The sequence below is a fragment of the Magallana gigas genome, chromosome 1 (genome assembly GCF_963853765.1).
Source record: "Magallana gigas chromosome 1, xbMagGiga1.1, whole genome shotgun sequence".
Taxonomy (NCBI): Eukaryota; Metazoa; Mollusca; class Bivalvia; order Ostreida; family Ostreidae; genus Magallana; species Magallana gigas.
Window position 1 is genome coordinate 9,655,113 of NC_088853.1, and position 13,036 is coordinate 9,668,148.

General features: G+C 32.2%; 1 protein-coding gene across 2 annotated transcripts; it reads right to left on the bottom strand.

Annotated features, from left to right (window-relative positions):
* Positions 1 to 2,954: 2,954 nt before the first annotated feature.
* On the bottom strand, positions 2,955 to 11,526 carry LOC117688045 (protein draper-like). Of its 2 annotated transcripts, XM_066082420.1 has the most exons (13): positions 11,392 to 11,526; positions 9,877 to 10,095; positions 9,082 to 9,327; positions 8,136 to 8,273; positions 7,464 to 7,604; positions 7,064 to 7,204; positions 6,522 to 6,668; positions 6,223 to 6,348; positions 5,519 to 5,659; positions 5,306 to 5,431; positions 4,694 to 4,819; positions 4,445 to 4,583; positions 2,955 to 3,947 (listed from the first exon to the last, which is right to left on the bottom strand). In XM_066082420.1, the coding sequence occupies exons 1-13, from the start codon at positions 11,447 to 11,449 to the stop codon at positions 3,785 to 3,787; spliced, it is 1,911 nt and encodes a 636-aa protein (XP_065938492.1). In that variant the 5' UTR covers positions 11,450 to 11,526; the 3' UTR covers positions 2,955 to 3,784. The 2 variants fall into 2 exon arrangements, with proteins under 2 accessions (XP_065938492.1, XP_065938494.1); XM_066082422.1 differs by lacking the exon at positions 8,136 to 8,273.
* Between the last annotated feature and the right edge of the window lie 1,510 nt (positions 11,527 to 13,036).

Here is a 13,036-nt window from a genome sequence, read left to right on the forward strand (position 1 = left end):
ATTTTACACAAAAAAATTGATAATCATGACTCGCAATAAAGATCGACATCTTTCATTATTTGGTTCACCAATGTTTTACAATTGATGCTAAACGAACAGTTTGAGCAGGGATTTCTTCCGTGCCTTGGTTACAATTGCGTCGCATTTTTATTGCTGAAGATTTTATTTCATAAATATTAACGAGAAAAGGTCTGAATTATTTCCCCGATTCCTGCTTAATTAGTTTTTTTAACATAATTTCATTTATGTTATATTATTCATGCGTAAATTTGAAAAGCATTGATATTCTTTTGATTTTATGTTTGTGATTAATAACTGGTAGTGAAAGTTGATTGATATATAATAGGAGTGACAATTGCGTCGCAATTTTTTTGCTGAGGATTGTATTTAATGAATATTAATGAGAGAAGACCTGAATTACTTCCCGATTCCTACTTAAATAGCTTTTAAACATAATTTCATTTATGTTATATTATTGACACGTAAATTTAGAAAGTATCGGTATTCTTTTGATTTTATGTTTGTGATAAATAACTGCTGGTATTTTGCCGTGAAAGTTGATTGATAGGAGTGACAATAGCCAAATTATACACAATACGCTGTCAAAATGTGGCTGTTATTTCCTACATAAACTTGAATATGCAGGGTGTCTCCAAAGCCCTTATTAAGATTGGTCCCCGACGTCGAGGCGGGTGTGATTGTATAACGACTTTGACATTCGTTAAAAATAAAGAAAGTAAGATTTCTATAATGTTCATAGATAGTCCTTTGTACAACATCCATAATCTTTCTGAAGTTTGTTTTGTTTAAAATCGATGCATAATATAAGGGTTGGATAAACCTGATCAATCGGGACGACACCAAACGGTTCCGTTTCCTACCTTGATTATTTCTAACTTTGAAAGGAAATATGTTGGTGTAAATAGGCGAAAGTCTATAACTTTCTAAGATAATTGGTTTGTATGGAAATTGTTCATACTGTAGGTACCAAAATATCTGACCAGGCCGGTTTGAATAAAATTTATGATATTAATTTCAATATACCTCATTTTGATAAAGATTACATAACACAAAAAGAATAAGAAATACCGTCGCCGTGTGTTTTAAACTGTAAGGTAATATTGTAAATGCTGTAAACTCCACCAAGATCCACTTTCCACCACACATCCTTCCACGGTGACCCAAGTCCAATTTGTTGAGCGTTCGAACATGTTTTTGTATTTCCGTCAACTGCGTTTCTGGCGGCGTACTGCGGGTTGGGATGATAAGTGTGCATTTGGGTGGCAACTTTCATGTAGGATAAGTCATCTATTGAAATATGACATATAACGATACATTATCAAGCTACCTTATATTGAGTATTCAGATGGTTCATACTAGTATGGACAATCGTCTCGTTTTTTGTTTGCTTGTTTGTTTATTTGTTTTGCTTATTGTTGCTTCTTAGGCGCATGCAGAATTCGGCATGATGTTTGCCAAATGAAAAAAAAAAGTTTGGTCACCATAAATTCTAATCTTTTGTTAAACATATTCCGTAATACATAATTGATCGATATTTTCTTGACATTTGTTTATTCGAAATACAATTTTTCACCAGAGGTTGTTAAACAATGACCATCAATAAAATATGAAATACCTGAAAAATGATATCTGATTACAAATTGGATTCGTCGTTTTAAATCCAGAGGTTTTTTTTGCATTGAAATATTCAATCTTTGATCGGTAATGGTAGTCGTTAAAGAACAGTGTACATGATAATAATTGTATAATGCGAATGCAAAAATCTTGTTCAAGATATCAAATATAAAACTTTACAAATTCAGGGGAAAAAATATCTTACAATTCAGTGTATTTTCTGCACCGAGAATAATGAAGTCAACAGTCCTTAATTACATAAAATAGCATAAAACGTACCATAACTTTCTGCTAGGAACAACCCTGCTAATGAACACAATAAAAAGTGACCATGTTATTGAGTTTTTTGTACACGTGTGCAGTATTTCATCACTCATAAGGAAGTTATCTTGGGTCCTTCCATCGCAATTTTATGGGGGGTTTCCGTCAGCGGAAAAATAACATAGAAAGTACTACGACCTTGTCAATGACACCCCTTCCACCTAAATATAGATACAAGACAGTTCATTTCCTGCTGAGGTTTGATCTTGTAGACCATTAATAAACCTCAGGTGCTCAATACATATAACAATCAGAAATATTTGAAAAATATGTTAAATTGACGAAAATAGATGTATTCTACATGAAACTACGTTACCCGGCCGAAATATTGAGTTGTTTTTTCAAGTTCTGATGAAAAGACCCGAGGCGTTCCGAAAGCATGTGTTATTTACATGTTCAAATGGATGTATTTTAGGAAACTCTGGCAACTGGTGTTTTCTTTTTGTAACCTGAACATCAGAAAAATCTGGCTAGTTTTATTAAGCGCGCAAACAGTAAAAAATGTTTTATTGTACTTTAATACTAATCGATAATGGTCATATATATTATTTGAACAGAAACACCATTGCACATATTCTTGATTATTAAAATATCGAGCCCCTCTGTAAGATGTCTTTTTAAATTTATGTTATAGGATAAAAAAACAATTATCAAATTTGACTCTAAGGATGTCGAAAGATGCGTTCCGTAAGTTAAAATCGTTAAGTATGTAAAAAAAATCGTATTACATACTCTTTTCCATACAATACCCTGTTTTATCCTTTGATGAATTTTGAGCATCAGACTTTCAGCCCTCTGGCTGACTTTGATGCCATGCTGATATAAAGTGTACTATGGAAAAAAAACATTAATGTTTTCTATATATTTTAGCTGTACATCAATGATACCGTTGCTTACAATCAAATCTTTTGAAAATGGTCCTTATTTGCTATTTATCACATGTTTCGTTTTACAATTGCTCATCAAAGACGTCAAATTCATATAACTGGACCGATAAATTATTATTGTTATCTGTACGATTTATTGCAATCTTATTCTAATCTTTGCGGTGTATCTCAATCAGTTATATATACACAAATATTGTTAATTATTATAACGTGACTCAACAAGCAAAGAAAGGAGCAACAAATGGTTTGTTAACACAGTTATAACAGTTAAATATTTCTCAAAGCTATTAATGTGCATGAGATATGTGCTTATTCACAGTTTCCATGATACTAAAGACATGAAAGTATATGGCTTCCTGGACATCAACCATCGCGAGTACCGTTTCCTAGGTGGACTTAAAAATGTGCCAAAAGTTATTGACAATGACACAATACACAACCTCAATTGACTGTAGTTGAACTTGTGATTTCTGGCCTAACGCCAAGGACCATTTAACTATGTACTACACAAAATATTTCAGACGTACATGTACATCTGAATCATGACCAAACTCAACCGGTTTACATGATGTACTACAGATCAGTAATATTTTACATCTAACACGGTAAGATAACTTTGTAATACAATAAATGTAAGTGTATTTTTTTGTGACTGTTAGGGGAACACTGGCCAAGTAATTTGAAGGCGGGCTTATTTTCTCGATCTTTTAACAAAATAACAAAATGCAAATAAACGGAAAAATATTATCACTTTCAATACCATTGGATGACATATCAAGTAAATAACATTGTTAGTAACAATTTTCATGAACAACAGTGAGAACATATACAAAGGGTAAACAAACTATGCTAAAACAGCCCCTGGTTTACTTTGTATCATTATTGATAACACATGCTAGTCACTAAAGTGTATTGATCATCGCACGGTATCTGGTTTGTAACTACTTTAGCAGTATCGACTCATATGTGTTTCTTTCTCCATCTGTAACAAGTTCCTGGTAGTTAGACGCCATATTGGATGTACCCGGATGTTCAGTGGTTGTTGTTGACGTCAGACAGGGCTGCTTGTCATCAGTTCTAATTTTCGTCTTTATGGATTTTTTCCTACGTTAAATGATTATGGTTTAACATTCGCAGAATCAAGTCGTTAACGCAGGCACGTAGCATCGTTTTTGAAAGTGGGGGGGGGGGGGGTAGACTCATCCAAAAAATCTTGACAAGCAAAAAAAAAAAAAAAAAAAAAAAAAAAAAAGGAAATTTTAAGTTTCCCAAAGTCTTCAAAATCCTAATCCGTGGGGGGGGGGGGGGGCTGTGTTTCATATCAATTTTTTACATACTCCCAAAAAAGTGGGGGGGGGGGCAACTCTATGATAATTCCATTTTTTCATTTTTTATATGTAAATTTTAAAAAAATTGTTGCTGCGAGAAAAGGTGGGGGGGCCAGGCCCCCCCTGGCCCCCCCTGATTCTACGTGCCTGTAACGTAAATCAAATGAATTACGAAAATACCAGTACGTTATTCATTGAAAAATGACAGTATAAGTACATTAGATAACTGTACTTTTAAACCAAATTTTAAAATGGAATGAAATATATTTTTACCGCAATATCGTTAATATACAGGTGGTAATGATAAAAACAACACTGACTCCAAGTGCCACCGAGAATCCAATGATCCACAGTGTTAACTGCTTTGAAGATCCAACTAATTCTTCTGTCATTAGACGTATTTTTTCACTATCTTCAAAACGAAATTTATTATGACTCTTATTTTTGGTACTGCCGTAAGTTTTAGAATGCATTTTTTTCATTAGAGTTTGAACAGATTGCACAAGATTAAGAATATCTTACATTTATTGCAGTTGTGTTCGTCCGTTCGACCCAACAAACAACTTCCATTGAACCTGTCACATGTTTGGTTTACACAATGTTCACTGCATGCATACCGGCAGTTCTCCCCATATGATTGGTCACATTCTGTTGTTGGTGTTTAATGATAACATTTAAATTTATTTGGGACAAATATTTAATAAAAACAAGTTAGTACACTCTAATTTCAGCAGAAAACGTAAGTTTATCTTATTGTTTAAAGAAAAAATTAAAAAAAAAAAAAGGATAAGTAACAAAAACTTATTTTTTGATGAGTTTCTGACAAATTCTAAATTACATATAATAGCTAAGTCAAAACAGCAATTAAATTATGAAAAAATATGACATAGATAATTTCTTCATTGCATTAAAAAGAATAAAAAAAAACCAGATAAATATTTTAAAAGAAACTTTGAAAAAATGTTGATTATTATTTCTTATAGATTGGTGAACACGCTTTTAATCGAAGGTAATTTTAATGTAAACCGATCATCATTTATACTTACAAATTCAGAAGAAAAATCTAGCATATGATTATACGCACATGTATAATTAAGGTTAAAGATCTATTTAAGAATTTTAAAAGACATATACCTATGGTACAGTTGGAGCCCATCCAACCAGCAACACAATAACACAACCCATCTGTGTTTCGACATGTCTTACAGTTAGGGAAACAAACTTTGGAACAGTTTCCGCCGTAATACCCTTCTTCACAAGCTAGTATACAAATGAAGTCATTTAAAGTACATTTTTAAAAAGAAAAAAAAGCATAGTATTTGTGAAAGCAGCTGTTCTTTATCTTACTATTATTACAGCGTGCTCCAGTGTACCCATCCTGGCAACCACTTGGACACACTCCACTGACATGATCACATGGTTCATTGTTTATACAGTGTCCGCTACAGTTATCCCTGCAGTCCAATCCATTATGTCCCGGTGGACACTCTTTACAAAAAGAAATGCTGATTGTTTTTTTATAATAGAAACAATATGAAACATTAACTTGTCAGTTATTTAGATAAAAAGAAATCTTGAAATAAAATGAAAAAAATGAAAGTTACCTAACAATGCCATGTATTGTTTGGTTTTATTTTTAGCTTGTTAGTAAGGGAATATGAAAATTGAAAAATCAGGTAAAATAAAATGTTATGCTTTTTAATTGGAAAGCGACGAAACAAGAACAGGTGATAAAGCACAAGAAAAAAATATATCTGAAAATATGTTTCGTAAAAGTAAATCGGATTGTATGAACAAATTTCGTTAAAAGTAAACATTGACGCTACTTTATCCTTAACCGCTTACTATAGAGCTTTGTTAAAACATTTATCATGAAACTTTTCCGTGTAAAAGAACATATGAGCTTCTTCTGGACATTGTATATTCAGATAAATCTAAACAACTGAGATTCAATTAGGTGTCAGGTATATGTTTAATACAGTACATTTGTAAGGATTGCTAGTTTTTCGATCGCAATTTATTCTTAAATCTTCCTTTTCAGGGGTATTTACCTGTTGTACAATTATAGCCCAACCATCCCGCCTTACAAGTACAGAAGCCGTCAGTGTGTCTACATGTGTCACAATTTGGAGAGCAGTCAAAAGAACAGCTTCTACCATAGTGTCCTTCTTCACAAGCTTGATTGATATTAGAGAAGTTAATGTATGAAAATATTAAATCAGAAAATGACAATGTTTTTCTGCCTAAGGAAAAAAGTATTTTTAACATTTGTCCGAGAAAGAAAATGACTTAACCGAAGTTAATCAACAATATATGTTTTTAATTAAATGGGTTGGTTCAACTTTCTTACAGTTGTTACAGTGTGTTCCAATGTAGCCTTGTTTGCATCCATTTAAACATTCACCGCCCACATGATTGCAAAGTGTACTGTTTTCTTGTAAGCAATGTTCATTACAGCTTTCTTTACAGGCACGTCCAAAATGTCCAAACGGACACCCTACGGACAAGAAACAAATAATACATCAATCACAAACGAAATAAATAGACCAACATGTGTTCAAATAATTGTGCTTTATGTCAGCTAGCTGGACAGATTATCTAGATAATATTCCTTACGAACATAACCTGTTTGATTTTTGAGGGCAACATTGATTATTTGAGACACCTTGGGGTAACACAATGTCTTTCAGAAATCATTAAAAAGATAAATTAGATAATCTTAGTGTTAACAACGTTTAAATCAATGATCCATCTACATACCGTTATATATATACCATTCAATAAACTTAATTAATAGTTTTATTGCTGACCGTTAAAATACTATTCAGATGACTAATTGTTATACAAAAGGTGTTTCATATGGTTAATCAGCTTATCAATGACAAAACTCACGTGTATTACAGTCACTGTCGGTATACCCCGGGTTACATCCGTTATCACAATAGCCAGTCTTTTTGTTACACGGTAACTCCTTCAAACAATTAGTACTGCAATTGTTTGTGCAATCATATCCGAAGGTTACGTTATCACACTCTGCAATACATTTTACCTGTTGATTAATTGTCACCTGAAAATGCTATATTTGCTCGCTGAATCATTTATCTAGGTACTCTCTGGCATTCTATTCTACAAAACTATATTTTAAGCGTTTTTATCCATAATTGATAATGTTCAAAATATACCATTTCTCTATATATATCAAGTGAGAAGACAGAAAAGTCTAAATTGTGTTGTATGAAATACACAAGTAAGTACTTTATAAAGGGACTGAAGTACAGATACCAGGTATTACCATTGTCACACATATCTCCTTTCCATCCAGTAGTACAGCCATCGTCACATTGACCAGTCACGTGATTACAGGTTTCATTATCTTTACAATTTCCGGAACATTGCTGCGTACATTTTTCACCGTACAAACCAATCCCGCACTCTACATGTATATAATATCAATATATAATTTTGCACAAGGTATAATACAGAGTAAAAATAGTGAAAAAAGAATATAACTTCATTTCGAACAAAACAAATCAAGTAAAAGGCCTAAAAGCCTTGAAGGAAGTAGAAATTACGAATAGCTTTAACCACCGTATAACCTTTCTAGCAGAAGTGGACTTCCTTTGTAACACGAATTACAATGTTCTCGTTCTATTAAAAATAAATCAATCTACGATGCATTTATTCATTATAATTACGTTATAGTTCCCTTGTTATTTCCCTTAACTGTTGCTTATACATTGCTTTTTATTAATAGTAGAGATCTACTCTTATTCGTTCTTGTCATATTTGGTTTACAACAACAGAAAATTTATCCAACCTATGAACGAATAAACAGACTGTTTAAAGATGGATAGCAAGTGAACAGATGGAGCGCCAAATTGACTGAAGAAGAAAAGAAAATGGACAGCAGGTGACCACAGTAGACAAATTAAATCAAATGCTTTGGATGATTTCATATTTGTACTTGTTTCACACGTGTCCCCTTTCCATCCTGGTCTGCATGCAAAACAAGTTCCGTTTAGTATGTGGCAAAGGCTATCTTGACAGTTGATTGGACATTTAGTATCACATCCATTACCATAGACGCTATGGTTTGTACAGCCTGATTTAAATTAATAGAAATAGGACTAAATAAGCATGATTTACATGTACAGTACAGCTCGGTTATAGCGAAGTCCTAATGGATTTACTTTGTTATATCCGTATTTTGTTATGTTCGTATAACGATTTCGTAATAGTAATTATAGCGAATTGACTATATACATGAATTCTTCCACCAGACTATAAGTTTTACTAATTGAGGCTTAAAATAAAAATGCATTACTTTGATACCTTTAATTTTCGGATTATGAATTGAAAAGTTATATGAAAATAAATACATTCAAACTATTATGTTAAATGGTAGTGCGAACTTTTTAATTTGCAAAGAAATTCGTTATAAAAGTGTTAAACTTTGTTATTTTTCACTTCTACAAGACTCAAAATCAGTTCGCAATATACGTAAATTCGTTATATCCGAATTCGTTATCACCGAAATTTTTTGCAAAGATTTGATAAGAATTTTACCGGGGACTTAAAAAACTTTGCTATATCTGAGAATTCACTAGAACCGTGTTCGTACTAAACGAGTTTTTGTATTTGCATGTTTACTTTAACATGCATTTTTTGGAATGTTATTTACTCGAACAGCAAATAACTGTCACAATGAAAATGCGAATAAAAGAAAATAATTACATTATTATTTCATGTTTGATTCAGCCACAAATAAATATAAAATAAACTAAAAGACCTCCCGTAATATACATAGCAAACTAAATTTAGTAGTTCTGGTTGACTTTATTTTTTAGTAATAAACTGATATAAAGGTAAGAAAAGAAACTTTCATATCTTATTTTTATGAAATAATTTACCTTCAATAATAACTTCACACAGCTCGGTAAATACATTTTGTAGCTGATATCCTTTTGGGTAGGGAGTTTCATCCAGTCTTTCGTTGAAAAATATCACATAACGTCCAGATACCGTACACACTGCTGTAAAGTTCAGGGGCGGCAACTGAGGTCCGTCCTTGTAACACCTCAAAGTAGAACCCTCTATACCACTGGTGTTTGATATATACAAGGAAAACCCCGCAAATCGTCCCCTCTGTCGGGTTTCTACAAATGGGTTTAATTAGAATATTTACTCGATATTATTAAATTATCGATATCAGTAAAAACGTTTTCAAAATATAGGGATATTATACACCAAAAAACCCAAAACACTTTAATAAAATGATATATTCGCCAATAGTAGTAATATGGTTATCTACTACCCTATATACTATGGATGGATCACTTAAACTAGGATTTAAAAAGCAAAACAACCTTATAAAACTAAATTAATAATAAATGTATTATGAAAAAATAATGCACTACTCTATGAAACTTTCATTAATAATTATGATAATGTTAAATTTGTTCTTATATGTAAGTATTTTCATATATTCCCCTAGACACATATGATGTAAACATTCCACTATAACACCATTAATAAAAAATAGTGAAGAAGGCGAATAATGATGATGTTCATTATTCAAAGAAATATTCGTAATATTTTTGTTTATAATGATCATCCATTTAATCAAAACTCACGTGACAAATTATAAACATAGCAAACTTGACCCTTAAAATTTTAACACGTGGATTTAAAGACATGTACTATACCATAGCCTGTATAATCTTTGAAAAGAATGTTGATACTATAAATGTTGTATATTCCGCCAAGATCCACTTTCCACCACATGTTGTGGTATGCAGAATTAAGTCCTATTTCTTCTGTCCTCATACACGTTCCTATTTGTCTGTCTAGTGCATTACTTGCGTTATAAGAGTTCCCAGGATATATTGGTGTTTGAGTTGCAACTTTATTGTATGACAAATCCTCTTTAAAAAGAAATATGTATCGACGAATTATGTTGATCACTAATATAGCTGGGATATGCAATAGTACAGTAGAGATCAGACCCAACCAAACAGAAAGTAAACCCCAGCTAAACCTTGGGTTTACCTCGGGTTTACTTGGGTGGACTTAGAGTAAACCAAAGAAAACACAGAGTGGACACAGAAAGTAAACCCGTTCAGAGTTATACCCCTGACAAGATACGCTTATTGTGTATTCAGAATACACAAAGGGTAGGAATTGCAGATAGTAGGATGGTACAATAACAAATGGGTCTGCCTCACACTTCAATGAGTACAGTTATCCACCAATGGAATTTCAAAGTAAACCCAAAGTTAACCCTAAGTGGACCCAGGTTTTCAAAAAAAAAACCACAGAGTAAACTCCTCGTAAAACCTTAAAAGTAAACTCGAGGTTTAGTTGCAGTTTACATGTATTTATCTATGTTTATGCTTTTTGTATCACCAAGTCATCGTCTCCTTAACATTTAAAGAGAGTCTTTTGATCAAGCATTACCAAAACAAATTATTTATTGGTTTAACTATGTTATTCTTCATTATAATTGTTCATTTGTAGGTATAGATGAAATTGATATTCGTACATTTAAGTACTACGCTATAAATTTAAAACTTTAGCTTTTTTATATGAAGCAAAGTGCTTATGTTACCAATATGGCCCGCAGACCCTTTTTTTCTTTTCTTACATTTGTTTCCTTATCTATAATAAAGTAGTTTTGAGTTTTATTCAAAATATTAAGATTTATGTTTTGAAATATCAACATAATAAGTGTGACTTCCGTATTATTGACTATTTATTGAAGCTGTGTATTGACTATACACAATTATAATTACAAAAGAAATGGATAAACATCTAAACATTAAAATCTCGTCTCGTATGTTAATATGCTTTTTTCTTAAAGTCTGGTTTTTTACAGTGAAATAAAACACATATAGTTAATAATCTAATTCAAATCTAGACAAATAATCTAATAGGGGTTATGAAGAACAACATATGCTAATAAATATGACAAAATAAAATCAAATGTTTTAGGATTAAGCACAATGTTAATATTTTAAAGTCTTTTAAATGTACAATAAAAGGTAAATTATTCGTGGGATTATCAACCATGTGGGGTTTAGTGGCTTCAAACTGGAATTTTTCCTTCATATAAACTTATCTATAAATAGTAACATGCAGCAATGTCCTAGTATTTGATCTTGTTTTCATCATTTTAAATGTATATGTAAGTATAAAATGTTTATTTTTATTATGCTACTTACCAAAAGCAGTAATTATCAAAATCCTTGATAAGCACACAATTAATCTGTAAACGTTCATTTTTGAAATTCAAGGAAGGTGATTTGCCAGTCAAGTAGAAAAACCGGGAAAAGCATGTGTATGAAACCTTACCAGTGATATAAAGTTGTGTTTTATGTCTACAGTATGACAAGATAAAAATACAACACACATTAGTAAAAATAATGAAGTCATTCAGAAAAAGCAATATAAACTATTAAAGGGTAAATGAAATAAGCAAATGTGATTTATACAACTTGTTAAAACATCTTCGTTGCGTATAATGATTTAATTTTACATAATGTACATGTACCTTTACTAAGTTAAATGATTAAACACGAATTGTGTTTTAAAAAAATTCCTCCTGTCTTTGCTATCATTCTTATATTGATTTGTTTCATACATCATGAAAGTTTTTAAATAATAAAAAGGAGCAAACACCAGACCAAAATTATTGATAAAAAGAAGTAAAATAAAGTAAGACTGTGAACAAAAGTATTCACACTATAATGCCAATCATTCTATTTATCAAAACCACGTGCTATTAATCAAAAGTATTTTTGAATTTAATTGCTTACAATAATAAATAAAATGTTATGTTCAATATACTGTTTTATATACAAAATTTCTTTGTTGTATCGGCTATCTAAGTTTTCAACTCTTCTGAGTTCTAGTTTATTGTCCCTTCTTAATTCCATCGGGATCAAACTTCCAGAAGCTAAAACCTTGCGCTTAAATTGGTTTTTATTACGAGGTGCAAAACTAATGCAGTGAAATAAGAAAGTAAGTTTATATATTGATTTGTGTCTCCATTTAACATGGCAGTGGTGGATCCCGACTCAATAAAAACACACGTCTGTCTCCTCGGGCTTTCGTATATCAGAAGACTGTCTGATATTATGATATCTAACAAGAATTTGCTAAACATAAATTTGGACGATGACCGGTATAAAATCTCAGTTTGTGTTAGAGGAGGTTGACGAACCTACGACCTGCACCAAATAATAAGGGACGTTGCAGGGACCCCCACAATTTTTATTATGCAAATAGGTGGCACCGACATTGGTCTTTTACCAAACCAAATAATTGCAACTAACATTGTTTTGTTTTCCGAATATCTGATATATGGCCTCGGGACAAGAGTGGTGATTATCGGACAGCTTCTGCGAAGGGATCCTTCTGTGAGTGTTCTCGTACAACGATAACGTGACTGAAATTCTTGGTATCTTAACACAAAAACACAGACATTGAGCAACATATTATACTGGAGATTTTGGATGGATATGTCTCACTTAGGCATACATGACGTGCACCTCGCCAACCCCCCTCTGAAGAGCCTGAAGCCCCCTCCCCCCCTTGCCAATAAAAAAGGATTGGAGAAGCATTAGGAATGTCGTTATTGTGCATTCCCTTAAATACGTATCACTGTATTAACATAAAGTGGCAACTAGGTTAGTTTATCTCAAATTATTAATGTATGTCAATCCATTTATAACGGCCAATTGACAATAAGCCTATAATAAAGGCATATCAAGTTATACCATGTATGTTATTTACATGAGTCAGTTGATTCATGTTGTCTAAGCATCGTTAATTTTACAAGGTGCACTATGTGGGGCACAGATTTGT

Bases quoted from the DNA above. Each gene is read 5' to 3' on its own strand.
- LOC117688045 (XM_066082420.1), bottom strand. From the start codon at position 11,449: ATGAACGTTTACAGATTAATTGTGTGCTTATCAAGGATTTTGATAATT. The intron at 10,096-11,391 runs GTAAGTAGCATA...TTCTTTTTAAAG, and splicing joins TTTGATAATTACTGCTTTTG to AGGATTTGTCATACAATAAA. The intron at 4,584-4,693 runs GTAAGATATTCT...TTCGTTTTGAAG, and splicing joins CGAACACAACTGCAATAAAT to ATAGTGAAAAAATACGTCTA.